Genomic DNA, 26,191 nt, shown 5'->3' with positions numbered 1-26,191 from the left:
TTTCTTTCCGCCTGGCGGGATTTCTATTCCGATTTCGGTCAAAACAGCGGCGGTGGCGGATTGAAGGGAGCATGGAGCGAAGAGCAAGAAGAAGAACTCCGACGGTTGTTCATGGAGAATCAAGCAAACCCAGCCACCGATCAAGGTAAGAATCCATTTTACACGAAACGGGAAGTCCTACGAATCAGGAGATGTTATCGCGAAATCCTGACAGAGTGCGGGTATTAAATTTTTGTTTGTTTGATTAGAAGTAAATTTTATTATGTATTCTTGTTAGTGTCATTACTGTTTAGACTAGCTGTATAAAAGCCATATATAGTATAAAAACGTTTACGTATGAAAATTAAGTTGCATAGAAGTCAATTGTCGTGTGTTCGAATGTCGACTAGCCACGTAATTGTCCTGTACTCTAATAAAAGGCTGCGAAGTCTATCGATAAATAGAAGAGTAATGTCTCAAAGGCGGTTATACCCCAGGCTTGGGTTTGTATAGAACCTGGAAAAAGTTTTAAAATCTGTAATCTTTAATAGATTCAATTTCATAGGAAAATCAGGGAGGACAATGAAATTTGCGAAGGAATTAGCAAGCTTAACTTCAAATTTTTTTAAAAATTTAACAACCTGCAAAATTTATTTTATTGTGCTTTTAAAACATCGAACATCTTAATTTCATTTATCATTATTCATTAACCTTTCAATAATTATCTATATTATATATTGTGTGCTCAATTAATAGGATAATTTTAGAGCACTATTATATCTATACCTATAAAGAAGGATTTCTGTCTGTCTGTCTGTCTGTCCTGTGTTCCTTATAGAATCAAAAACTACTGATCCAATCGGCGTGAAAATTTGCATGTAGAGGTTTTTGGGGCCAGGAAAGGTTTTAGTGATGGTTAGAGACCCCTCCCCCCACTAAGAGGGGGGCTCCCATACAAATGAAACACAAATTTCTGCATAACTCGAGAACTAATCAAGCAAATGGAACCAAATTTGGCATGTGAAGGTTTTCGAGGGCAAGAAAATTTTCTATGTTGAATTAGGACCCCTCCTCACTTTAAGAGGGGGGGGGCTCCTGTACAAATGAAATACCAATTTCCTCATAACTCGAGAACTAATCAAGCAAATGGAACCAAATTTGGCATGTGTGTGTTTTTGAAGACAAAATTTTTTTCTATGATGAATTGGGACCCCTCCCCACTTTAAGAGGGGGGGGCTCCTATACAAACGAAATACAAATTTCCTTATAACTCGAGAGCTAATCCAGCAAATGGAACCAAATTTGGCATGTAGGTGTTTTTGGAGGCCAGAATGTTTTCTATGATGAATAAGAACCTCTCCTCACTTTAGGAGGGGGGGCTCCTATACAAATGAAATACAAATTTCCTCATAACTCGAGAACTAATCAAGCAAATAGAACCAAATTTGGCATGTGGGTGTTTTCGGTGACAAGAATTTATTCTATGGTAAATTGAGACCCCTCCCTCTTTATAAGGGGAATTGTAACTCCTCTCCCCTTTAAGAGGGGGGGCTTCCATACAAATTTCCTCATAACTCGAGAACTAAACAAGCAAATGGAACCAACTTTGGCATGTGAAGGTTTTCGAGGGCAAGAAAATTTTCTACGGTGAATTAGGACCCCTCCCCACTCTAAGAGGGGGGGGCTCCTGTACAAATGAAATACAAATTTCCTCCCAACTCGAGAACTAATCAAGCAAATAGAACAACATTTGGCATGTGGGTGTTTTTTTTGGTGACAAGAATTTATTCTATGGTGAATTGAGACCCCTCCCCTCTTTATAAGAGGAATTATAACTCCTCTCTCCTTTAAGAGGGGGGACTTCCATACAAATTTCCTCATAACTCGAGAACTAATCAAGCAAATGCAACCAAATTTGGCATGTGAAGGTTTTCGAGAGCAAGAAAATTTTCTATGGTGAATTAGGACCCCTCCCCACTTTAAGAGGAGGGGCTCCTGTACAAATGAAATACAAATTTCCTCATAACTCGAGAACTAATCAAGCGAATTGAACCAAATTTGGCATGTGTGTGTTTTTGGAGACAATTTTTTTTCAATGATGAATTGGGACCCCTCCCCACTTTGAGAGGGGGGGTCCTATACAAACGAAATACAAATTTCCTCATAACTCGAGAACTAATCCAGCAAATGGAACCAAATTTGGCGTGTAGGTGTTTTTGGAGGCAAGAATTTTTTCTGTGATGAATTAGGACCTCTTCCCACATTAGGAGGGGGGGCTCCAATACAAATGAAATACAAATTTCCCCATAACTCGAGAACTAATCAAGCAAATAGAACCAAATTCGGCATGTGGAGGTTTTTGGAGGCAAAAATATTTTCTACGGTGAATTAGGATCCTTCCACACTTCAAGAGGGAGGGCTTCTACACAAACGAAATACAAATTTCCTCATAATTCGAGAACTAATCAAGCAAATGGAACCCTATTTGGCATGTGGGTGTTTTTGGAGGCAACCATTTTTCCCATGATGAATTAGGACTTCTTACCTTTTTAGGAGGGGGGGGGGCTCCCATTCAAACGAAATACAAATTTGCTCATAACTTTAGAACTAATCAAGCAAATGGAACCAAATTTGGCATGTGAGAGTTTTAGATGGCAGAATTTTTTTTCTGTGGTGTATTACGACCCCTTCCCCTTTTAAGAGGGTGGGCTCCCATACAAATGAAATACATATTTTCTTATAATTTGAGTGCTAATCAAGCTAATGGAACCAAATTTAGCATGTAGGAGATTTTTGAGTCTTGAATTTATTTTATAATAGTTAGAGACCTCTCACCCCTGTGGTAGGGGGATATGGACTCTCATACAAATAAAACAGAAATTTTTGCGAAACTCAAAAACTAATCCAACTCGATAAATTCGAGACTCTTCCATAAAACATTAATCAATAACAAGACCACAAAAACTATCTATAGTAACACTAGATCATTCAGGACGAGCCGGTCGCGAGTGTTGCCGGTGACCCGCCGTCGGAAGCGCCGCCCACTGGGGGGCTTGCAAAACTCGAGAAGTGACAAAGATCATCCGAGATTCATGATTTATGTACAACACAGGTTAATTTGTGGCAATACGAAGTTTGTCGGGTCAGCTAGTATGATATAGAAATATATGATATGTGGTGATATATAATTCCCTTATTTAGATTTTCAATTTTCGGTTAATTAAATCTTTTTTTCGCATTTCTTAATGTATCTTTTAAACTACAAGTCCAATCATCTTAAATTTTTCAAGCTTACGGTTTGAAATGCTCCACATTCATATTTAATCAGTTTCTATCAAATATAAATAAATTTCGTTTTAGCTTCAATTTCATAACGGAAATAAAAATAAAGCTGCTTTATATCGAAGTATTACTGTTTGTTCTTTAGGGGCCAACATTCAAACTTCATTGAATTGTTCACCAGTTTCAAAGTATAACAAACCATATTTTATTGCTTTTTCCAAATCTCTACAATTAATTCTCATATCAGGGTCACAAGACCGTTTAGAAAATTTCCCTTGAACAATTTTAATTAATTTTTGGTGAAAATGATGTATATTACATTATACCTGTTGCCTTATTTTACAGACGTTATTGATTGGATATTAGATAACCTCATCGATAAGTCTCGCACACGTCGTGGCGTAATCAAGAAACTTAAAGAACTGGGACTCATATTCAAAGCGCCTACTAAAAAAAGTAATGCTGCGACTTTCAACAAAAACCTGTGGGCCCAAGAGCAGGACGATCAACTGCGACTATTATACGACGAGAATCGGCTGAATGAAAACGTACTCTCCATAATTGTCGGTAAATTTGATGGCCTGCGATCGAAACAGTCTATCGTTAAGCGAATGATTGAGATTGGTCTCATCGCGGATAAGTCCGAAGTAAAGCCTCCGCGAAAAACTGGATCAAAAAAGACCAACAGGAAAGATGAATCAAGTGGAGATGATTCAGAATCCGACCTGGACAGCTATCAGGTAGATTCTTCAAAATCTAAAACGGTAAAGACGAAAAGCAAGTCCATCGTTCCAAGAACAACTTCATTCAACAATAAACATGTTCGTGCTGTTTTAATGGAATTGGAAGGCTCTTTCAAAGAAGCTGTCGAATGGCTTACTGAATCATTTTCGGAAGCATGTGAGGATTACTTAGAAGATTCTGAAGACCCCGATGATGGAGTGCCACTAGTTCCGATTATGCAGTTTCAACGAGAAGCTTTAGAAAATGCTCAGTTTAAAAATCTCCTTGCTGAACTAGGACTCATTCCTCCAAGCGAAAATGTAAGTACCTAATCATAACAAGTTGTTACGTTGAGCGTCTTAGCAGAATCTCGAATTCGAGTTAAGTTAGGAAGGTTTTCCGTTTTATTCTACTGAAAGTATACTACACAATGTTCACCTTAAGGATAATTACAAAATTTCACTATACTATAATTACACTATAACTATAACATAGCTAAATTAACCATCCACTCACGTAAACGATCCGCAGATACGTATTTCGACTGTTACATAAGCACTGAAGAAGGCTGTATGTTACAGTCGAAATACGTATCTGTGGATTGTTTACGTGAGTGGACGGTTAGTCACCGAAAAATATCAATGAAACATATTATCATAAGTTTAGCTATGTTATAGTTATAGTGTACTTATAGTATAGTGAAATTTTGTAATTATCCTTAAGGTGAACATTGTGTAGTATAATTTTAGTAGAAAAAAAAACGAAAACCCTTCCTAACTTAACTCGTAAATAATCATGTCTAAATTAATTCATTTTTTCTTTTTTTTATTTAGGCATGTAAGCGTGTTTTATTGAATATCTTATATATGATGTAACAAATTAGATTAAATCTGATAACATAATTCGATTGCGTAGCTAAAAACCATTGAAAAAGTATATTGGTTGACTCTTCATCAAATTGTTTCAGAAATATTTTAACGCGAAAAATGAGTTTTTTATTCAATTTAAAAAAAAACGAAAGTAACTCCACTACTAGAAGGATTGATCAATCGGTATAAAACTTTGGGAAATTGATTGTGGGGACAGAATGAACAGTTGTATCAATTTTGGCTGAAATCGCGGTCGAGTTCAATTTGAGATAGAATGACCCTTACGTTAAACGTATAAATTTAACTGCTATCAATGTTAGTCAATTTCATATGGAAAAAAATATAATGTTTGTCACATTTCTCGGTATAGTAAGTTATAGTAAGCGCAGTTGATTTACCGTTGTTTGTTAATGGATGGCTCCAGCAGAAAGTGCGTCAATTTCCGAAACGCCAATTTCAAAATGATACATTGATACATTGGTATTGGTATTGGATTTATTAAAGAGTGGTTTTAAACATTAGTGTTCATTCACCAGTCTAAACTAAAGTTACAATTTGTTCAATTAATGTTAAATTTTATCAAATAGGTTTGCCTCTCGAAGGTAGCAAAGAAGCTGTTCCTCACATGCCGAGTCATTGGATAGAGTATCCCGAATGGAATAGAACATTTCATGTTGGTGTTGGTTGGTCATGTATGTTGATATATATTATAGGGCAGCTTGTTAAGATGTGTTCCATGGTGAGAGGTACGGTACATGCATGACAATTGGGCCTGCTGCCATTAGAATATAGTTCTTGATGTGTAAGGAGTGTGTGTCCAGTACGAATTCTGGAGAGTACTTGCTGCTCTCTCCTGGATGATTGGTCGTTCCACCTGTCAGGGTAGTCCTTTACTTTCCTCAGGAAAAGGGATCTATTCTTCTCCCAAACGTTTTCGAGTTCGATGTCTTATGATGGTACCAATGTCTGTTCCCGGGACCTTTCCCACTAAATATTTACCTTTTCGACCGGTGGCCGCAAAGCGATCTGCTTCTTCATTCCCTGATAATCCGCAATGCCCAGGGATTTAACAAAAGGTAATGCTTCGGTTTCGTATGCTGTCTATCGCTTGGATTTAAGGGTGTTTCCTAGATCCTTTTTCTAAAGCCGACAGTGCTCTTACCGTCCGCGTCAGTGCAGATGAGATGAGTATCGGAGTTCGTCGCTTGTTGTGTGATTGCTGTATGTGTCGCTACTGCTTCCGCAGTGAATGCAGATTGGATCCTATTGTTTTTTTTAGGAAGTTTACTGCACGACGAATGACAGTGTTGGCGACGGTCATGTCGAAATGTAGTAGTCGTCCTTCTACACAAGCTCTGTTGCGTATAATAGTTTGCTAGTTATAATACTTTCGCCCACTTGCAGTAATGATCTTCGGTTGCCGTTATGGTGTCTGCGGGCTATCGTCTTGATGAATCTGCTGCTAGATTTCATATCTCACTTGACCTTAGCGAAGTGTGGCAAGAAGGTTAGTTGGTGGTCTATAGTCACTCCGGTGATTTTGATAGTTTTATGGTATGGTACCTTCATTCCATCGACAGTTACTGGTATATTCCAGGGATGATGTCTGTGATTACATACATGTGTCACTGCGCATTTTTCTGCTACCATTCCAAAACCTGAATTATTCGTCTAATCCATGTTTGAATTTTTCTGCGGACTCACTTGGAATTGTTTCCGTTAGCCACGAGTACAATGTCGTCTGCGTTAACCATTATGTATATATCGGAAGGCAGATTCGTGAATACATCGTTCATGACTATGAGAAAAAGTGCGACGGCTAAACTGACCCTTGCGGTTCCGGTTCCCTCTTGAAATGTCTCTGATTCCGTTCCACCTATGGCAACTTTAAATGTTCGGTCAGTAAGAAAACTTTCGATGAACCGAGCTCTCCTTTAAATTTCCAACTTTTAAGTTTTTTGAGTACTTTGTTGCACCATACACGGTTTTATGCCTTTATGTCTGTATGATGGTAGGCTTCCAGTGCGCTATCAAGGATATCTCCCAGTGATGTTCAGGTATCTTTATTCGACATTTGAAGAGAGATCAGAGTGACCAGTGATGTTAGGTATGTACAACTACTGCTCCCCTTTCTGAATGTTTGTAAGTCTGTTGTTGATCATTTTTTCCATTATTTTCCCAACATGTTGCTGTTGGGATTTTGGTTACTCTTAACATAAATTTCTTGGGGTGCCATACAAATTGGTTGGTAGTTGTGAATTAATAGTTGTAAGTCATTCCACTGCCTGCCAATGTGATTGAAGTCCATTGTAAGGCTATGGTTCTTTTGTGTTCACGTCTTGTGGCGCCAATGCTTATGTTATCAGTAGATTTAGTCGGCGAGACCGATTTGTTACATCCACATCCAGTATTTTCCGCATCGGTGGGGCCATATCCCACAGCTACCGCAGTCAACTAGTCTTATAAATCCTTTCACATTAGAGGAACGCGGTTTTGTCCTTGTGCGTTCTCCTGTAGTTTCGTTTCGTTGAGGAGAATAAGTGTTTCCAGTTTTGTGCATTCCTGTGGTGATCCAGGAAGGCCACGGGTGGTCCGCCAGTTCCGGTGGGGTGTAGCTTCCGCACTGACGGGGCCGTGACTCTCCCTGGTTGAATAAATTTCTGCTTCTGATTCAATCTCTGCTGTATCAGTGTGTGTTTCTTGTATTGTAGTGATATTGTAGTTTTCAGCAGTAGTACTTTCATCGTCCTTGTCCGCTTCTCCAAGCGGGGTTGGCCCCGAGCGATGTGCGAGGTTGGTTGTATAAGTGGGCTAATAGTACGCTAGTCTTTGAGTGGGTAGGCAGGCTTGGCATACACTTTTCGCTTGGATTTTGCTCTTTTGATTACTGCTCCTCAGCCAAGCAAAATTTGAAAAAGTGGTGTATGGGGCATTTGTAGAGCTAGTAATTATCTATAATATTGCTGAAGAAAGTGAAGTTTTATCTTTAGTATTTACGGTGCTGTAGGGTAACAATGCCGTTGGTAGCAAAAAGAGCGCTCTTTTTGCTACCAACAGGGTAGCAGCCATATAGCGCCATAAATACAAAATGCACAGTAATGCTTACTTCAACAATATTGTAGATAATAACAAATTCTACAAACGCCCCATACATCACTTTTTCAAATTTTGCTTGGCTGAGATGCAGTAATCAAAAGAGCAAAATCGAAGTGAAAAGTGTATGCCAAGCCTGTGGGTAGGTTTTGAAGGATGTAGAAGTATTGAGATGGAGCCCCAACACCGCCAGGATCTTCACTGGGTGGTACTTCCGACGCCTAAGGGGTTAGATTCGATTGGTTGTTTGGCATGGATGATCGATTCGTTTCTATTAGGCCTTGTTGTTTGTTGATATGAAATTTATTCGAGCTTAGATATGAAAGCTATTATTCAGATATAGAGACATGTCTATATCAATATCCATCGTACTACTAGAATTGGGCCTAGTGTTGTATTTTGCTTGTTTTTTGTCGATATTATTGGTGACACGTTGCGAATATGTTACAAGTTGGTCTGGTTAGGCTCTGATTTTCTAACAAATTGGTAACAATGCACTATCATTCCCAAGTGTTTGTCTCCAAATTCAATGTTTTACAGCGAGGAATCGTATAATTGAAAGCTATCACAGCAGTCTATCTTTAACCCATCGACAACTAAAACTGTTTTTTTATATCATTTTTCGAATTAACACCGTTTTCTTCAGTGATTTTTAAATTCATGTGGTTTTTGCGACGACTTTTGAATTTTAAATAGCTTTTTCGGTTATTTTTTAATTTTTTTTTCAAACGGGTTTCTTTTTCGCGCCTCGTATCCCCCGTGTAAAAAAAGACTTGAGTGTACTCATATAAAGATCCAGAAAAATGGGAGCAAGGCAAAAACACTGTAACCATAAGAAATGTCTAGTTGGAAAAGCTGTAAGAAAAGTTTACTAAAACTATCCAATCACGATACAAATGCACTTTTCAAACGTAAAGTGTCGGTAATAATACAACAACAACAACAATATGGTATTAACAAAATAATTAATTATCCGAAGTTTGAATGAATTACTGCCGTCTACTATTATTCAGTAGACGAGTAGAACATTATGTTTTATGTATGAAACTAATTCAGTTCTATTTTCTCGTCTCTTGATTGCAGGAAGCGTACTGGCGCATTCCGGTTGCCATGAATCTAGCCGAGCTCCAATTGCGCGTGAAACTGCTCAATGGTGAATATCAGCAAAACGAGATAGGGGAGGACGAGGTGGATTTGAATGGAGAACAACCACCACCCAAAAACACGGATGAGGATGTGGATGGGGAAGAGCAGGAACTGTCTGAAGATATCTTTAGCGCGTGGCGAAAAAAGACAAACATACTATACAGCAAGAGCGACGTAAATGTTGAACCACTGAAGAAGAAAACCAACAAAGTATCACCAGAAAAGTCAAAAGAGGAAAAGAAAAATAGAAAAACTAGTAGACAAACTAGCAAAAAGAATAATAAAACAAAATCTGACCCTGTTGACTTGGCGAAACAGAGTGATGTCGAAAACGAGATTGAACCTCTCGAATTGAATAATGACGAAAAGGAAAATCTTGATGATTTTCCCCATCATCGCTCGCTACTGGTTTCAGACGATGAAATCGATGATGGCCCTCTATTGCAAAAGCCAGATAAAAAGACAAAATCGAGAGTGACTACACTGTTGGATTCAGACACGGAATCAGACAGTGAGCAGGTGCGGCTATTAGTCTCGGATGACGATACCAACGATGGAGAGGAACGTATTTACGATGGAGGTTGTGGAGCGGTCGCTGCAATCTACAAACGTTTACGATCGGACGACTCAGATTTATCGGACGGTAATGATGACACCCAAAAAAAGCCTAAGCAACGACGCCGTGTTGTTATAAGCGACGATGAGGAAAATTAGAAACATTTTGGCGCATTTTTTGAATACAATATTTATTATTTTCAATAAATAAGTTGATATTTTATTTAAAAAGACTTCTTTCCTTATCTCTGCTTATTATCATTAAATCTCCCTGCTGTAAAAGTCAGTAATACGAACAAAAACAAAAATTAGTAAGATAACATCAAAAGATTGTATAACATTTCGCCGAATACAATTTCACGAAAAACCTTTTCGCGGCAAGCATTTTAGTGCAAAGAATTATTTGGTGGAAAACTTTTACGCAGATAGTACCTTTTTCCGAAAACTATATTTTCGCGGTAAACCATTTAATCAAGCCCATGGCTCTCGATCTGCTCACAACAAAAGTGTGATCTGCCAGGTAATGAAGAACTTATATTCTCCATAACTAATTGCTGTCTTAATACATGGTATCGCATGGTATCGCCATTAGGTAAAACATTTTTAACTGGCGTTTAACAATAAAACAATCTTATTGCTCAGCGTGTCCTCATAAAGAAACTTCTGTCCAGTGGTATGGTATGGTCCAGTCCAGAACTCCAGTAATCCAAAAAACGAGAGGGGTGAAACAAGGCTGCCCGCTCAGCCCGCAACTTTTCATATTGATGCTGCATCATGTGCTTATGACAATAAAAGAGTTCATGCCGGAATTGAAACTAACGCACGAAGCTACCATCAAACTTCAATGCATATTAGGATACATTCGATAGGGCTAGAAATCAACGTTAAAAAACTACTACTGTACAGGGATCCGGAACTCATTAACAATACCGGTCGTGAGAAAATGGTAAAAATGGGTAAATATGAATATATTGATGATGATTGACGAATATATGAATATAAAAAGCCCAAAAAGATTTCCTCCTTCTGTGCTCATTCCTCAAGGAACATCCGCTAAGGTGGTCAGTAGTGTCAAAACTCTACCACTGCTTAATCACACTGGTGATCACATACTTTATGGAAGTAGCGACGATCATTAAAAAGAACAGAGATGCACTGCGGAACATGGAGAACGAAATGCTTATCACACAGCACAAAGTGAACCATCTGTGATTCAGAAGGATAGTATAGAAGGTTCATTGCAGGACAGGCCAAACCCGGAAAACGAAGGATCAAATGAAATCACGAATAGTGAAAACGAGGACAATTCATCAATAGCGCCGATGCTACTGAGGGGGCCACATGATCAACAACATAATCAAAGTCCGTGTAGCAAGGCTCAACTATTTACTATGGTCACATAACTAGAAGCGAGCATATGGGAATCTTAAAAACGACTCTGGAGTTCAGAAGTAATAAACCAAAGAAGAAGGGTAGACCAGCGTAAACGTGGAGGACGTGTATTCAGTAGGACGTAGACTGGACGGGTGAACCCTTACATTATTGGCAAGAGATCGCAACGGTAAAGGAAACAATGAAAGACCGCACAAAACGACTATGTGCCGAAATGATCAAGTGGGAATATGAAGACGATGATGCTTCTGACTGGGGCAGCGACGACAGTTCATTAAAACCCCCCCAGACTGGGGGCCCCTGTATGCCTGGCTTTCAGCGACGACGTAGATACGTTTGTAGGAACCGATATTTGATAGGGTTTATTTTCCGTCGTAGTAAGTAAAGCCGATCTAATTTTCATCATTTGTTGGATGGATTTTATGAATACTCCAAAAGTTCTTGTGCTGATTTGACTAAAACATACTTACCTTCCGATCCGTGAGCTTTGAAATCACTGAAAAGCGATTGTTAAATACATGAAGAATCGTATTATTACATACATGGATACATTCTACTATCGCTACAAAGAGACTTACGTAGTCCTACGTCACCTATGCGGTCGTGTCTTGTGCACAACCCCTCAGATTTTTTTTTTGTTTTGGGCAATTGTGCGCGCGAGTAAGCGTGTTACAAAAGTTGACGCGAATGTTCGAGGGTTAATATCTCTTGACTGCAAAACCAATTCCTAATATTTGTTGAAACGATGGTTCTACAATCGATGAAGGGACGGTAAGGGAAAGTAATGAAGAAGGATTTTTTTGGGAATGGAGGGGAAAGAGTGGAAGGGAAGGGGGGAGAGGATAGGTAGCTACGCTTAACAAGTTGTCTTTGTGACTCCTACCTTATGTCCAATGCTGGAAGGTGCATAGGTCGAACCAAGCTATAATCTGAGATTATAACCGGATTTGAACCCACAACACCCGCCAGGGCATGTGGCTCGTTGGTGCCCGCGTACCAATGAACCACAAAGGCGCTGGACAAAAGGAGTCTGCACAACCCCTCTTATTAACGTAGCGACATGGGTTGGGCTATTTTTAGACACAAATTGTGCCTCTTTCTCCACCTACTGTAGAGACCACCGACCGAGAAGTTTACTCTAACTTTGCGTTTATTGGCGGGACGACGACGAGGCGGGTGTTGTGGGTTCAAATCCGGTTATAATCTCAGATTATAGCTTGATTCGACCCATGCACCTTCCAGCATTGGACAAAAGGTAGGAGTGACAACGACAACTTGTTAAGCGTAGCTACCTATTGCCACCCCCTCCTTTCCACTCTTTCCCCTCTCTTACCAAAACAAAATCCTTCATTACTTTCCCTTACCGTCCCTTCATCAATTGTAGAACCATCGTTTCAAAAAAGATTATTATATGCCTGACCGCATTTCAAGGTCATGAATAAAATCACGAGGTTTACGGAAAACCAAATCCTCTGAAATTTTGCATATATATTTACAGCATTAAAATTTCTAATTTCATGTCAAAATAATTTAAGGGGGCATAGTACTTTTTACACCATATTTTTTGCCTTATTTCAAATATTTTTTTCTCGATAACGCGAAAAGCGAATCTATTCGGGTTTTTTGCATTCTAAACATTGCACTTTATACTAATATTTACAATTTTGTTTGCATATGTGAACCTCTTCCCCTCTCCCCTACGGCTCCTTGAACATGATCATTCGAAAAAAACATGAATTGCGGTACCATGGATTGGCGCTGGGGGGCTTATCCGAATTGAAAAATTCCAAAACGACATGAAAGTATATTAAATTATCTCGTGTTTGACCCATCCTTTTTTTTAAATTCGAACGCATAACAAATTGGCGGACATTCAAACTTAAAAGTAAGGTTTTTAGTCGAAAAAATTGACTTTAAACATTTCTAAAAAATACAAAAATTGTAATATCGATAAAAGGATGGGTCAAACACTAGATAATTTTGTTGGCTTTGAAACAAAAAAAGAATCATGAGAATTGCTTGAGCCGTTCTTGAGTTATTTATGGTACCGACTATCAAAACCTGGTTTCGAGAAAAACGACGTTGAAGTTTTTATTCGCTGTGTAATCGCTCCAGACATGCGCGGTACAAATAGCTGTAACTTTGTCAATTTTTGGATTTCATCGAAATGACTTGAAACACATATGGTCAAAATGTTAATCTTTCGAAATAATCAATTAAAAAAATTTCGATTTTTTTAAATTGAAAAAGTACTATGCCCCCTTAATCTAGATAAATTATCTTAGATGAACTCGTTATAAATTATTGCAAATTTTTACGTGTTGTGTACGATTGCTCATAACTTTCAAATTAAATGTCCAATCAAAAAACATCAATGTAGATCTATTAGGATATATTACCTTTCAAATGAGACTAATAGCGCATAAATCGGTTTGGCCATCTCTGAGAAACAGGCGATAATTATTACCTTATCAAAACTGGTTTTTTAAGCATAACCTTTAACCTACTTGTTTGTTTTCAATAAAAATTCCTGAACAATTTTGCGTTAACAACTCTCTCACACACACTCACAACACACTCACACACACACACACACACACACACACACACACACACACACACACACACACACACACACACACACACACACACACACACACACACACACACACACACACACACACACACACACACACACACACACACACACACACACACACACACACACACACACACACACACACACACACACACACACACACACACACACACACACACACACACACACACACACACACACACACACACACACACATGCACAACATGCGACAAACAACCATCAGCATCAGCCATCAGCACTAAACAACACACTCGCGCAAACTGCAGAAACAAAAACTGAGTTTTAACACTGAGAATTTCGAAAGCAACGGAGCGATAAAATAAAAACAAGAATTCTGAACCGTGTTGCCAGAACCATTTGTATACACTCAAGTACTTTTTTACACGGTTTAGTTTTTTGAGTATTAAGAACGGGGTATCTTAGAGACCATTCATTTATTTCTCAATACATTTGGGAGTAGCTCGACATTCCTCACGTAGATTGTAAATAGTTCCTTAGCTGCACCGTTTTCGGGTAATCGAAAAACACAAACCGTGTAAAAAAAGACTTGAGTGTACCAATTATGTAAAAAAACGTGTTAATCCAAAAATCATAAAAATCGTGTAAAAGTGACTTACGTGTACATAAATACTTTTACAAAATATATTCAGTGGGGCCAAAATATGTTAGTGGGCTCAAATAGATTATTACCCTTTCACTTCATTAGTGGAAATATTTTCCGAATTCATTTGTTAAAGAATAACTCATGAAAGATATAGAGAGTAAACTTATATTAGTTAATGCAACATACACAAAACTAAAGTTTAAAAAAAACATCAATAGACTATTGTAGACTATGTTCCAATTTGAAATTCTCTTACAATTCACATATTCTTATGCTGTGATTAAATTAGGTAAAACGCTTACGTATATTATGTACATGAAGGAAAACTAAATTTTATGATTAAAATTGTCTCGCCGTCTGTTGGAATAGAGATCTACTTCAGTAATTCCGGGGATGTGCACATTGTAATGCAGTTGTGTGGTTTAATGTCCGCCCATCGCACTATGCTAGATTTGGGATTAAACCCCGTCTGTACGATCCCCGCTGTGTAACAGTCGTATCTTACTGAATTAGAAACAAGAGAGCGAGCATTTTCCTAGCTCTCGGTCTAATTATTATTTCCGCCTTTTCCCCCAGCTTTGGAAAGAAAAATAAGCCATTGCTGACTGTGGAGCGTTTCGTTTTGGATCCTGCCGCAGTGGAAACATAGAAAGCAGCTTGTGGCGCCGATCGTTCTCCGGGAAACTGGAGGGAAAGAGATAATCCTTTGTCACTGCTTACCGCCACAACACTGCAATAAGTATGAGGTTTAGCACTTGACAGTATTTTGTTCTGTCTGTTTGTTGGTCTTTTGCTCAACTTTGTTTGTTTATCTCCGGCTTCTGTATATTGGAATAGAATGTGCAGAATTGGAGCACAACGGTATGATGTATGCGGCCTTGACTCTCACTATATAATTTCCGTTCGTTATAGATCTAGTGGGTGCATTTTACACTGCAATCCTCTATATATTTTGCACGGAGCTTACCGTACATAAGACTAGTTTGTTACAGAAAGTTGTACAGCTTTCATCTTTTCAAAGCGTCCATAGCATAGTAGGTTGAGCAGCAGCAGCAACACTCAAGCAGTCCTCGGTGGGAAAAAGCTCTGTACATGTCTCAATTCATATAGCATAATCTTAACTTTCAGTGCAGAAAATTGAACAGCAAATCCCACCGGTACGTTAGGAAGGGTGATTTAAGTGCATCGCTAGCCGGCTTCAAAAGAGCTGCAGTGGCGGTTGTTGCAATCGGTGTCAATGGGTTTGATAGGTGATGATATGCTTGCTGTTGCGTTGTCTGCTGTCCAGTAGGATGATAATGATACTGCTGTTGTTTGTGCTGATCAAATACCAGATTGTACAGGATATGACCGTCATGTGAAAGATGACTCAAGCCATGACGGCTGTGTACACTGCCATAGGAGCTGACGCCGCTGTGTAGTGTTGGTTTTCATGATTGCTAGATGATGTTTGATAAGAATAATAATTTTGTGGAATTGCATTATCGTGATGATACGGATCTGTTCCAGCCGGCATGCAAAGGCTAGGATATTTGTGGGATTTTTGCAGACCATGGTGATCACAAGACGGACGTCCGATGATATACGGCTGTTGACCTTGAATGTTGCCGCTGTGGACGTGTTGATTTGACAGAATGAGCAAATAGTGAAAGTTAGAACAAATGTTTTTAACCTGGTAGGGTTGTGATACTTACCCTGGTCCGTAGTTGCAAACATACAATTTATTGTATTTGTTTGAGGAATAGTAATAAGTATATCCACATCCTACCAGAAAGCTTTCCGCCCATACAAGCTGCAAATAGATGATAATATTTTAGTCTTCAATCAGCGTACATTTTAGTGTATGCATGAGACACTATGTGTTCCTGAACCCTAGGCTGCTACATGAATTTTTGAAAATTTGGTGAACCTTTTATGAATTAATAAAATTTTTAATGAGCAGTATTCTGATAACTTACGAAATTCGTATAAGATTAACAAATTAACAATTATATAATAATTAGGCCATTACAAATATTTTATAAAGTTTTTGTCCTTCCGGTGTTCGGTCACTGAAGGGGGGGGGGGGGGGGGGCGAAACAAAAACAAAGTGAATTTTTTAATCGAGCAAAAAAAACATGGATTTTAAGAATTTTTATTTAAGGTTTAAACTAGAGATGGTCGGGTAGCGGAAAATTTGCCCGAAACCCGCACCCGTACCCGTACCCGCCGGGTTCGGGTATTGAAAAAAAATAATTTGCGGGTTCGGGTCGGGTACGGGTTCTTAATTTATGTTTTTGAAACCGGGTACGGGTCGGGTCGGGTATCTCTATTGACCACATTTAACACTAAAGATGGTCGGGAACCCGGGCCCGTCCCGTACCCGTCGGGTTGCGGTCGGGTTCGGGTATTAAAAATAATAAACTAGCGGGTTCGGGTCGGGTACGGGTTTTTAATTTTTTTCTTGATTGATTACGGGTCGAGTTCGGGTATTCAAATTTTCATACCCGACCATCTCTAGTTTAAACATGAAAACCGAATCTATTCTTGCTTATAATACATACGTTATTATTTTATATGCAAAAAAAATACGAACAAAGATAAAAACGAAGGAAAATTTTTTTGGTCGATTTTCGGAAATTCCATTGTTCGAATTTCCATTTCTGTTTCATGCTAGAAGCGTTAATTCAACTCGTAGACTCATTTTTCGAGTTTTTCAGACTGTAGAGCCCGCAGACAATTGATTTTATAAAAAGAAATTTGACTCATATCCTACAAATTATTTTTTTGCCCCCCGATTTTTCAAACCAATTTCCAAGGGGGGGGCGTGACAAAAACTTTAAATATGATTCGCAATGGCCTTATTTGATGATCAGACATCCAACATACCCAGCCCAGGCTTAGATACTAGAGAATCAATAGTGAAATTTTTCCCTTCCAAATCAGAACAATGGAGATAAAAAATTTCAATATTACTATCACCACAAGATGAGATTTTCCGCTTTCAAAACGTTTATTTCGTGATCAAACAGTACAGGTAAGAGAAATCTAAAATGTTCACATTTTTTGAAACTAAATCATTCATTCGTAATAATTATTTATGCTTTAACCAAATTATTCATAAATTATGTACTTGGGCATGCAGTTGCAATAGATAGTAGATGTAAAAATTCTTGATTCTGTTAAGGTTCAAACACGAATCGTCGATTTCTGGCATTTCAAAATCAGTTCACATTCTAAGGCTCGGTGGATCTGCACAATTGTTACATAGCATGATATGTCTGTCGGGGTATATCTGTCGTCTTGACCAAGGAACTGACGGACAATTGCACAGGTGCTAAGTTACGCTGATTTCTGCAACGCAACTAGCTCACGATCTAACCTTCACGATCTAATCTTCCAGCAATACTTTCGGAACCAGTGTTGTTGCGGAAAGCACTATCGGAACTATTCTTGGGAGTTGGGACCTCTTCGAATCTCCACAACTCTTTCAACTCCACTGCCAGTGTACGATATTTTACAATTTTGTGAATGTGTGTTGACTCCAAATTACGGCTCAGTGGAATGGCGATGGTTACTATTCGTCTACCCTTGTCGTGAACCATAATGTCCGGTCGGTGCAGCTTGAAATGGTCGATTTCTAAGACGGGATCTAGTTTGCAGTGGTAATTTAGCACATCTTCCTGCAACAAACCACATTGCAGCGCCAACTTCTGGTGCAATATCTTTGCTACGTTGTTGTGGCGTTCTGTATAGGCTGCATTTGTTAGTACTAAGCAGCAAGTTATAATGTGGTCGATGGTTTCTTGTGGTTGATGGCTGAATGATGGTTGAGGATGATACATCCTCTACATCCTGATGCCAGATATACCACCTACAATTTCTTGTCGGCATAATCCCGTCTTAAATGGCTCTCATGTTGGATTCGACCACTAGAGAGAGTTCACCACGGGAGAGCCATAAGTTCGACGTGATCTTGTCGACATAAGGCTGGTTCAATTGGTAGGGATGAATACCATGTACTGCTTTCTGCTTCCTTCCAAGATGCAATCTTCTCTTCCATCAACAATAGATTGCATCTAAGGTCGTAGTCTTAATGCGTCAGATGTGAAGCGCTGTAGCCTCTATCAGCGGCACAAACATCTCGGTATATTCCGTATCGAGAAGCGCATTCTACGAATTTTCACGCATGTGACGTACCTGGGCAACGCACAATGCTTGAATGTCGACTATTCCAACACCCCCTTCTATTCGTGGTAAAGAAAATCTCTCCAGTGCCGATTGAGGGTAGCGCATACCCACTTGTTTGAATTCTCGCCGCACCCTCCTCTCAAGATCTTCTAGGTCAGTTTTGCTCCATTTCACTACTCCAAAACTGTAGGTCAACAGAGGAACGGCAAATGTATTCAGTGCTCGTACCTTATTCCCCGCGCTGAAGACTCGTGTCGTGTGAAAGACTTATGTCGAGTTCACTTGACATAAAAATTTATCCCGCAGCTCTATCTTGATGCCGGTGTGGCGAATACTGGTGAGCTGCCTCAAACCAAGAGGTATTTGTACGATTCTACACGAGCCATATCTCTAATCATGTCCCCATCGTAGACCTTGTAGCCATCAAAACTAGTCAAGCGCCTTGCTTGAAGCTGTACTGGTACGGCATTTGTCAAGCCCGAATTCCATACCGATATCGCTGCTTACTCTCTCAACTTATTTGATAGCTACTCCTATTCGTTCTGTTAATTCTGAATAGATCTTGAGATCATCCATATAAAAGGTATGGGTCACATTTTCATGCTCGCCGTCGTCATACCTAATCTTATAGCCATGACTGTTTCTGTTAAGCGTTTTGTTTAGGGGGTTCAAAGCTAGGCAAAACCAAAGCGGACTGAATGAATGCCCTTGGAAGATACCTCTTTGAATCCGCAACGCTCCCGAGCGCAACACAGTTTTGCCATCACTAAGTTGTACTGTAGTAGTCCACTGCCCCATCGCATGCTGCAGAAACTATTTTATACATCTCCAACACCTTAATTAAGATCGTGTGAGGTATGGAGTCGTATGCTTTCTTGTAGTCAATGTAGGCTATACTGAGATTCCTCTGGTAGTGCACCGCTTCCCCCACAATGACTGCATCAATGATGGCCTGATCTTTGCAGCCATGGGTATTCTTTTTGCATCCTTTTTGTTCCGGTGGTGAATGACCCGTCGGTTAAACCACTCTATAATAAACTCAACAAACTTTTTGTTCCTCTATCAAGGTGTTTTGTTGCTCACAGTAGAATTAGATTCTCTTGGCAATGATGGCATTAAACACTTTTTATAAGGTTCATAGCATGTGATTGGCCTGTGGGTTTGATGTATTGCTGTCTTTGGGAATGAGGAAAGTGGTGCCTCGGGTGGCAAAATCTGGCAGTGTGTGAGGCTCACGTGGTACCTTATTGAAGCACTCGTCTATCTTGGGATGAACCGCGACTAGGCTCTTGTACCAGAAATTCTGTACGCCGTCTGGTCTTGGGGCTGCCCAATTTTTGGTAACACGTGTTGCTTCGCGGACATCTGCTGCCATGCCAACCTCGGTAGGCCATCTCTGTAATCGAGCTTCTCATTGCTAATTTGCTCGTAGAACGCTTTTTCGTTATCACTGATCATCTTATTCTGTTGTCGTCGTTTTGCAGAGCCAGAGTAACATCTATTGTCCATTAAGGATATTGATTGCATTTACTAGCTTGCGGGAGAATTGCAGTTTTGGTAATTTTTGCCGCAATAGATGGTCAGTATCGCGGAACTATGCAACTGCTAATGTCCATATGGAAGACCAATTCTCGTGACAGCTGCTGAGCAAGCGGTGGTTCTTCTGGCAGTGGTGCGGATACATTTACCTCCACCAGGGCTATGGATTCGTGGACCTCACTTGCATTTGAATCGGTACTGACCTGCAGTACGGCCTGTTGCTGTATCTCATCGATCTCTGATTGTGAGAGCGTCGTCTTGCATTCATTGCATTTCGATCCAGCCGTTCCGAAAACTGCGGATAAGCCTCGTTGAACATTTCCAGTACACGAGGCAGTCCGCTCCTGTCCGTTTCTAATGCTAATTTTTGTTTATAAATATAATAAATTTGTAGGTCTTCCGTGAGTGAAATGACTACCATCTAGAATAGATTATCATGTTGTCGTTTTGGAGTGAAGTAGATAGTATTTTGTGTTGCCAAAAATGAATACTCAAGTTACCAAAAATGAGTTCGGTTGCCTATGCCGAAGATCGAACCATGCTAAATGATCAAAATCTCATTGTATCAGAATAGGACACCATACGAACCGTTGCTTTTCAAGAGATGGCACTTTTCTAGTGGCAGTAAAAACAAAATTTCTCGCCTATCTATGTTTACTTACCTGAAAAACAATCACTAATTACATTTTATTTATGGTACAGTTACTCTGTTATACTTAATTTTCATGACTTCTGCCTAATTTTGAAAAAAAAAACTTTTCCTATACCTCGCCATAGCATCTTGCTACCATTCGTCCGGGAGCCCGGAAAAAGTGATTTGATTCCGTACGAGAATCAGGAGTTGAATACGTTTGCGACATTTCAATTCGAAAAAGTTAAATTTCGCAACCTGAACGCAATAAATAAAAACAATGTTTACCAAGTATTTATTGGTTCAGGTGTCAAACGTTATATTGCGATTAGCGATAAACACAAAAGAAACTGAAATGCAGGAGAGAGTAATGTTGCTACGTTGAGTAAATTTATTGTCGCGCAAAATTGGGCTGTTTCCAAAATGTACAACATGTGTTACAAAGTAGTGACATCTATTGTATTCAACAGGGAAATATTGATAGTTTCAAGCATACTCTCACGCATGGCGCATGATGAAACACTAGCATCAAGTCCTGTTTTTTATTATCTCAAACTAGAGGCGGTGTCCTATTGCCATTGGTTTTCATATGTGAAATATACTAAACAATAACATTCGACTCACCAGAAACGAGATACAAACCTGCATATAGTGCCCAGTTGCTAAGGAAAATCTTGCACCGAAGGAGTACTTTTTAACTTCATCGAACCATTTTCGTATGCGACCGGAAAAAGCACTATCTTGGTCATTTTCCAGTGAGGCACTACTCCAAATGACCGCCAAATTTTGTCCCATCGTAAAACGTCCTAAAATTTATTATACTTTTTAGTACAGATTTATTATAATGTACAGTTTGTCTAAGCGCTCGAGTATGAAAAAAGTTTAGACCAATTTATTCCAAAGATGTTGAGATCTTATCGAATGACATGAAATTAATCATTCGAGTAGCATAAAGCTATTGTAGTACTGAATGTATTTTAATTCTAAGATAATTGCCAGTCTCCAGTAAAAATTGTACGAGTAATCAGGTATTCATATATCATGGATTTTGGTTTGGATTATTCTATCTTTGTAAAAGTTATCTATTTTCTGTATCCTAAACGTGCTACGAATGCTAGTTTCTAAAATATTAGCAGATAGGCTAATTAGTTTGGTCATTAGAAAAAAGATTTACCTACTATTTTCGCATGTTTCAATTCCATATCAAAGTCAGATCTTTCACCATCTAGGTCAAGGTGAGTTAAAATAGGTGATCTAGTTTTTACAGTTTGTAGAACAGAAGTGCGCGGAACGATTGGTTAGCAACCATCGACGTTGTTTATACATTCAACAGTTTCCGGTTTGAAAATTTCGGTGATCGTCAAGGGTAACCCAGCGGGGGTGAAAAACAAATTTGAACATCAGAAAACCTCTCTTGACTAACCTTGATCTAGGTATCAAAAGATCAGCGTGCTTCGATTGATTCGAAAATCGATGCCACGGCACTTTAAACATTATAGTAGGTACAGTATTTGCAAGCTTAAACAATATTGACTAACGTTCACAACGTTCAGCCCTATCTTTCTACAAGTTTTTCGGCAGGTCTCCCCTAAAATGACATGTAAGTACAGTGATACCTCGATGTAAAGCAACTTTATTTTTATTTTCGTTACGGTATATCGAAATTACGTTATATCGAGGCAAAAACGAAATTTATTTGTGTTTGAATGAAATCGATTGCAAATGAAAGAAGAGCCTTTCAAACCGTTAACTTCCAAATTTTATGATTGGAAGATACATTAAGAAGTGTGACGAAACGATGAGTGTGTAAAGATTTTGTTAATTGAAGTTTGTAAATCTAACTAACGGAATTATGTACATCATATCATCTACTTAAAAATATAAAAAAGTAATGTTATTTCCCTATACAAAGACGAAGTCACACTGCAAGAAGGATTAATTGAGAGTTTTCTTTATTAATTTGCAGAATTTCTAAAAAAATTACGTTATATCGTGGTAAAGTAACTCGGTATACGTTATATCGAAGTTACTTTAAATCGAGGTTGCTTTGTATCGAGGTATTACTGTAATACTTTAGTGGTCAAACGAAAAGTTTTATGACTATGGTACAATAATAGTTTGTTTCGTCCACCTATATGCGAATTAATTCAAGTTTTGTGTCCTCCGGTTCTGATCGATAAGACTTTTCCGGCATAGACAAGCAACGTGAGATAGTTAAATGTCTTGTGAAAAGCAATGAATACAATCTAATCAAACAGCAAAGCTTATCAATTTCAATCTGTTTCTGTTCGATTCCTGATTCATTTGAATTTATTCAATGACAAAGCATGGCAGAGTAAATACGGCCATCAGCTTGGGTGAGTAACCTGAATTTTAATCGCATATATTTTAATCACATTTGCTATAAAATGCAATGCAATGAACTTTGCTGTTGTTTGTTTTGAAAACGACCTGAATTTTAAACCTGCAAACAGCATAGAATTGCCATTGAATAACACCTCAGAAAGCTCCAGAATCTGTCACGTGTATCTAATTTGGTTAGTACATAATCAAACTAATTCTTTGATTTCACCTCAACTATTAATTGCTACACTAAACTTGAAATTCATGCATAGAATCGTCATTTTTGCAGAAACATTTGGAGCAACCGAAAAAAAGCCCTCAACTGAAAGTCCTAGTTTTAATTGGAGTTCACTTTACCTAGTCTTTTTTTCGGATCGTGCTTGAACACACAACGGTTAGCCCAATCCTGTGCCTTGGAAGCCAGCTCGTCGTCCCATTGCTGAAAAAAGTAAAAGGTAAACTACGGTTTGCGCTTTCACTGGTACCAAATTTCGTTATCACCCATTCCATCGTCATTGGTGTCTTACTGAATTGGAATAAAAATTAAAACCGTCCAAGCTGACGGCCCAGTGCTGTTATCTTACCATTTCCAGCATATTTTCCGCACTCGGTTGTCCAGGTACGAGTCCTTGTGCCACAGCCTGTCGCAATTTGTTGTGCTCCTCTAATATATCATACTTATCGGACGGTTCCAGACCGGACTCTGCCTCAGGATGATGAGGAAGGAAATACGAGAAGAGAGAAAAGGAAACTTTAATTGCCGTAATTAAAAACAAAGCTTTAGTTATGATATAGAAACGCGATATAATCGTTGCTGGCTATAAACAACTTTCAATTGGTGGCAATCGGTGAGATAGAAGTAATTCAATAGCTTATGAGCGTGCAACGCTTATTGATTTATTCGTTTTTCACAAAGTTACATTCCTCAGAAGATCCTCAAATATAATCGAAACCATTTCATTGTCATAACACATGTCATATTTGTTCCGTATGAAGTTGAAATTGTATGTTAGAAGCCTAAAATGGGACATCTTGTTGGTCCAGACTTTTACAAATTTCATTTGATTTACTCCACCTGTACCCGTTCTTGAAAAATGTACATGCGTCTAAAAATTTTACACAAATATAGATGAAGATGACGAATAATTTTAATGAACCTACAGAACAACAATATTATGTTGGGAAATCCAACTTAATTCACATCAGAATTCAATCGAACCGAATAAAAGTTCTCTAACTGAATATACACGTTACAACTGGTAAGAGCATCCTGCGATTTCCCCCAGACAGCACAGTTAGAACTTCAAATTAGCAATATTTTCACGCCACATTTCCTCCTTGGAGTAGCATGTACACAGAAGCGGGAAATTTTCAACAAGCAAAGTAATTTAAAGGACAATAAAGAAGAAAGTGGAAAGGATACGAAGAGTGCCGCAGCGATCACTACCATCACCATCTGCGTCCATCCAAAGGGAAACTGAAGGGAGAAAATATGTGGCCACCAAACACCTCTGCAGGAGTTCGCCAGCCACTCAGTATGACCGGTACGGCTCGTAAAGTTGATTTTAAAAATTATCATTAAAAATGTAAATTAAGCTTCTTAATATTCCTTTTTCTCTACTGCATTCGCCGTTGGCTATAAATTTGTTAGAAAAAGTTAACTGCCCACTAGACTGTGTCAGCTTGAGCCACAGTTCTGCGGTTTGTGGTACATGGATTTATGAGAACGAGAAGTATACTACATCGCATACCAGTTCATCCAAGAACGGTCGTTGGTAATAATTCAATAGATTTAGCATGATTTATCAAACATGATTTACCGTTTCATGACAATAAAATTGGAATCGCGCATTATTGTATAATCAAAATAGGTCATTCAGCTCATTCATAGTGTTAATAATGTGGGACTACTTCATATATCCTATACATGTTTCTGTTTATTTTAGTTATATCACACTGTTTATGTTTTCTTATAGCAGGAGTAAATGTATTTTTGTTAAGAACCAAAATTTAATGAACTGAGGAAAATGATTGACTGGCCAGGTGGGACTGGCCAGGTGGATATGCAACGACTGGTTTTTTAGACCAGCATCGTACCTCGAGGCCAACTGGGAAGCATTCCGATCCATTATTGGTAATTAAAATTTATTACACTCACTCAGTAAAACTCCTCCATTAAGGCAAGTTTGGGTACTTCTTCCAATCAAACTGCAAAATAAGATGACCGCTAAAACGAAGTTCACTGCGTTTCGAATCCCATCACCACGTGCTGCCATCCCTGGTGTTTTATTATTTCCTTTTTCACTTTCCTAATTGATGAGTTGCAAACTTTTTTCTTAGTTGACCACCTACCGGAATCAAGTTATTATTTTCTTCTCCCTTTCGGCGGAAAAAACATGAGAACTAAGGAAAATGGTGTTCTGTGAGATGGTAATATCGTCAGCTGGAGTCAATTAGGCCTCCAACTTGTGCAACAGCCAAAAAGCGTGATCTGAAAATTAAAACATGAAATATTTTGTTGAAATATTAACAAAATTTCGCAACGTAAGCAACGTTGGTGTTAATGTTGATCTAGTTTTAACGTAGCGATTTCAAGCAGATTATAGATTATCAATTTTTGTCGATTTCGAATATCAAATCAAATGAAAAACGAACTACAGGTTAAGACTAATTCTGTGTGTTATACATCATTGGAAAGGTATTTCTATTATCTATACAGAAAAAAACGCAAAAACATTGATTTTGAGAAAATAATGAAAATATGATCGTTTCCGGGAAGGTTCTAAAAATTCGCAAAAAAATGGTTGTAGAAGGTTGAGAAATTTCTCGTTTTATCAATAATAAAAACAAAATTAATTTTTTTGGTATATAGGGGGATTAGGGGCATAATGAGCACACGGGGCGAAATGGGCACCCCTCTTTTCTACGAAAGTACGCATTTTGTAACATCATATGGCATGCGAAACACTGCTGTAGGTACTACAGTATCAATTTATCAAAAAATGAGTGATCTCTACTTTTAAAACACGGAGTTTTATTTAAAAACTTAAGTAGGTGCTCAGACGATGAAAAAATTATAATTTTGGTGCACTACCAAATAAGCTTTTACGATCATTTAAGTATCTTAATCTATCAAGTGCACACTGCAACATGATGTATACGTTGTATCTCAAATTTCACCTTCATTGAAGTTTTGATTTTTTACTATAATTATTGTAAAAACCCATTTTTACTTTAACTACTTG

At 38.5% G+C, this 26,191-nt stretch overlaps 2 protein-coding genes across 3 annotated transcripts in view; one reads left to right on the top strand and one right to left on the bottom strand.

The window, feature by feature from the left end:
- Window positions 1–9,812, top strand: part of LOC128746018 (protein timeless homolog) — a 155,280-nt gene extending 145,468 nt beyond the window's left edge. For both annotated transcript variants that reach the window (XM_053843152.1, XM_053843098.1), the window contains exons 13-15: window positions 48–145; window positions 3,607–4,304; window positions 9,030–9,812. In XM_053843152.1, the coding sequence (XP_053699127.1) occupies window positions 48–145; window positions 3,607–4,304; window positions 9,030–9,806 (1,573 nt within the window). In that variant the 3' untranslated portion in view covers window positions 9,807–9,812. The remainder of the gene's footprint in view (window positions 1–47; window positions 146–3,606; window positions 4,305–9,029) is intronic.
- A 4,730-nt stretch (window positions 9,813–14,542) lies between these two features.
- LOC128742925 (scoloptoxin SSD976) lies at window positions 14,543–25,222 on the bottom strand. The gene is given in 7 exon segments (XM_053839425.1): window positions 14,543–15,639; window positions 15,642–15,873; window positions 15,958–16,055; window positions 21,246–21,409; window positions 23,304–23,385; window positions 23,531–23,649; window positions 25,105–25,222. Coding segments are annotated over 7 exon segments (1,065 nt in total). The 3' UTR covers window positions 14,543–15,387.
- Window positions 25,223–26,191: the final 969 nt, after the last annotated feature.

The sequence above is a fragment of the Sabethes cyaneus genome, chromosome 1 (assembly GCF_943734655.1).
Source record: "Sabethes cyaneus chromosome 1, idSabCyanKW18_F2, whole genome shotgun sequence".
NCBI classification, from domain to species: Eukaryota; Metazoa; Arthropoda; class Insecta; order Diptera; family Culicidae; genus Sabethes; species Sabethes cyaneus.
Note: the sequence above shows the minus strand (reverse complement) of the source record. Positions and strands in the feature narration are given on the sequence as shown.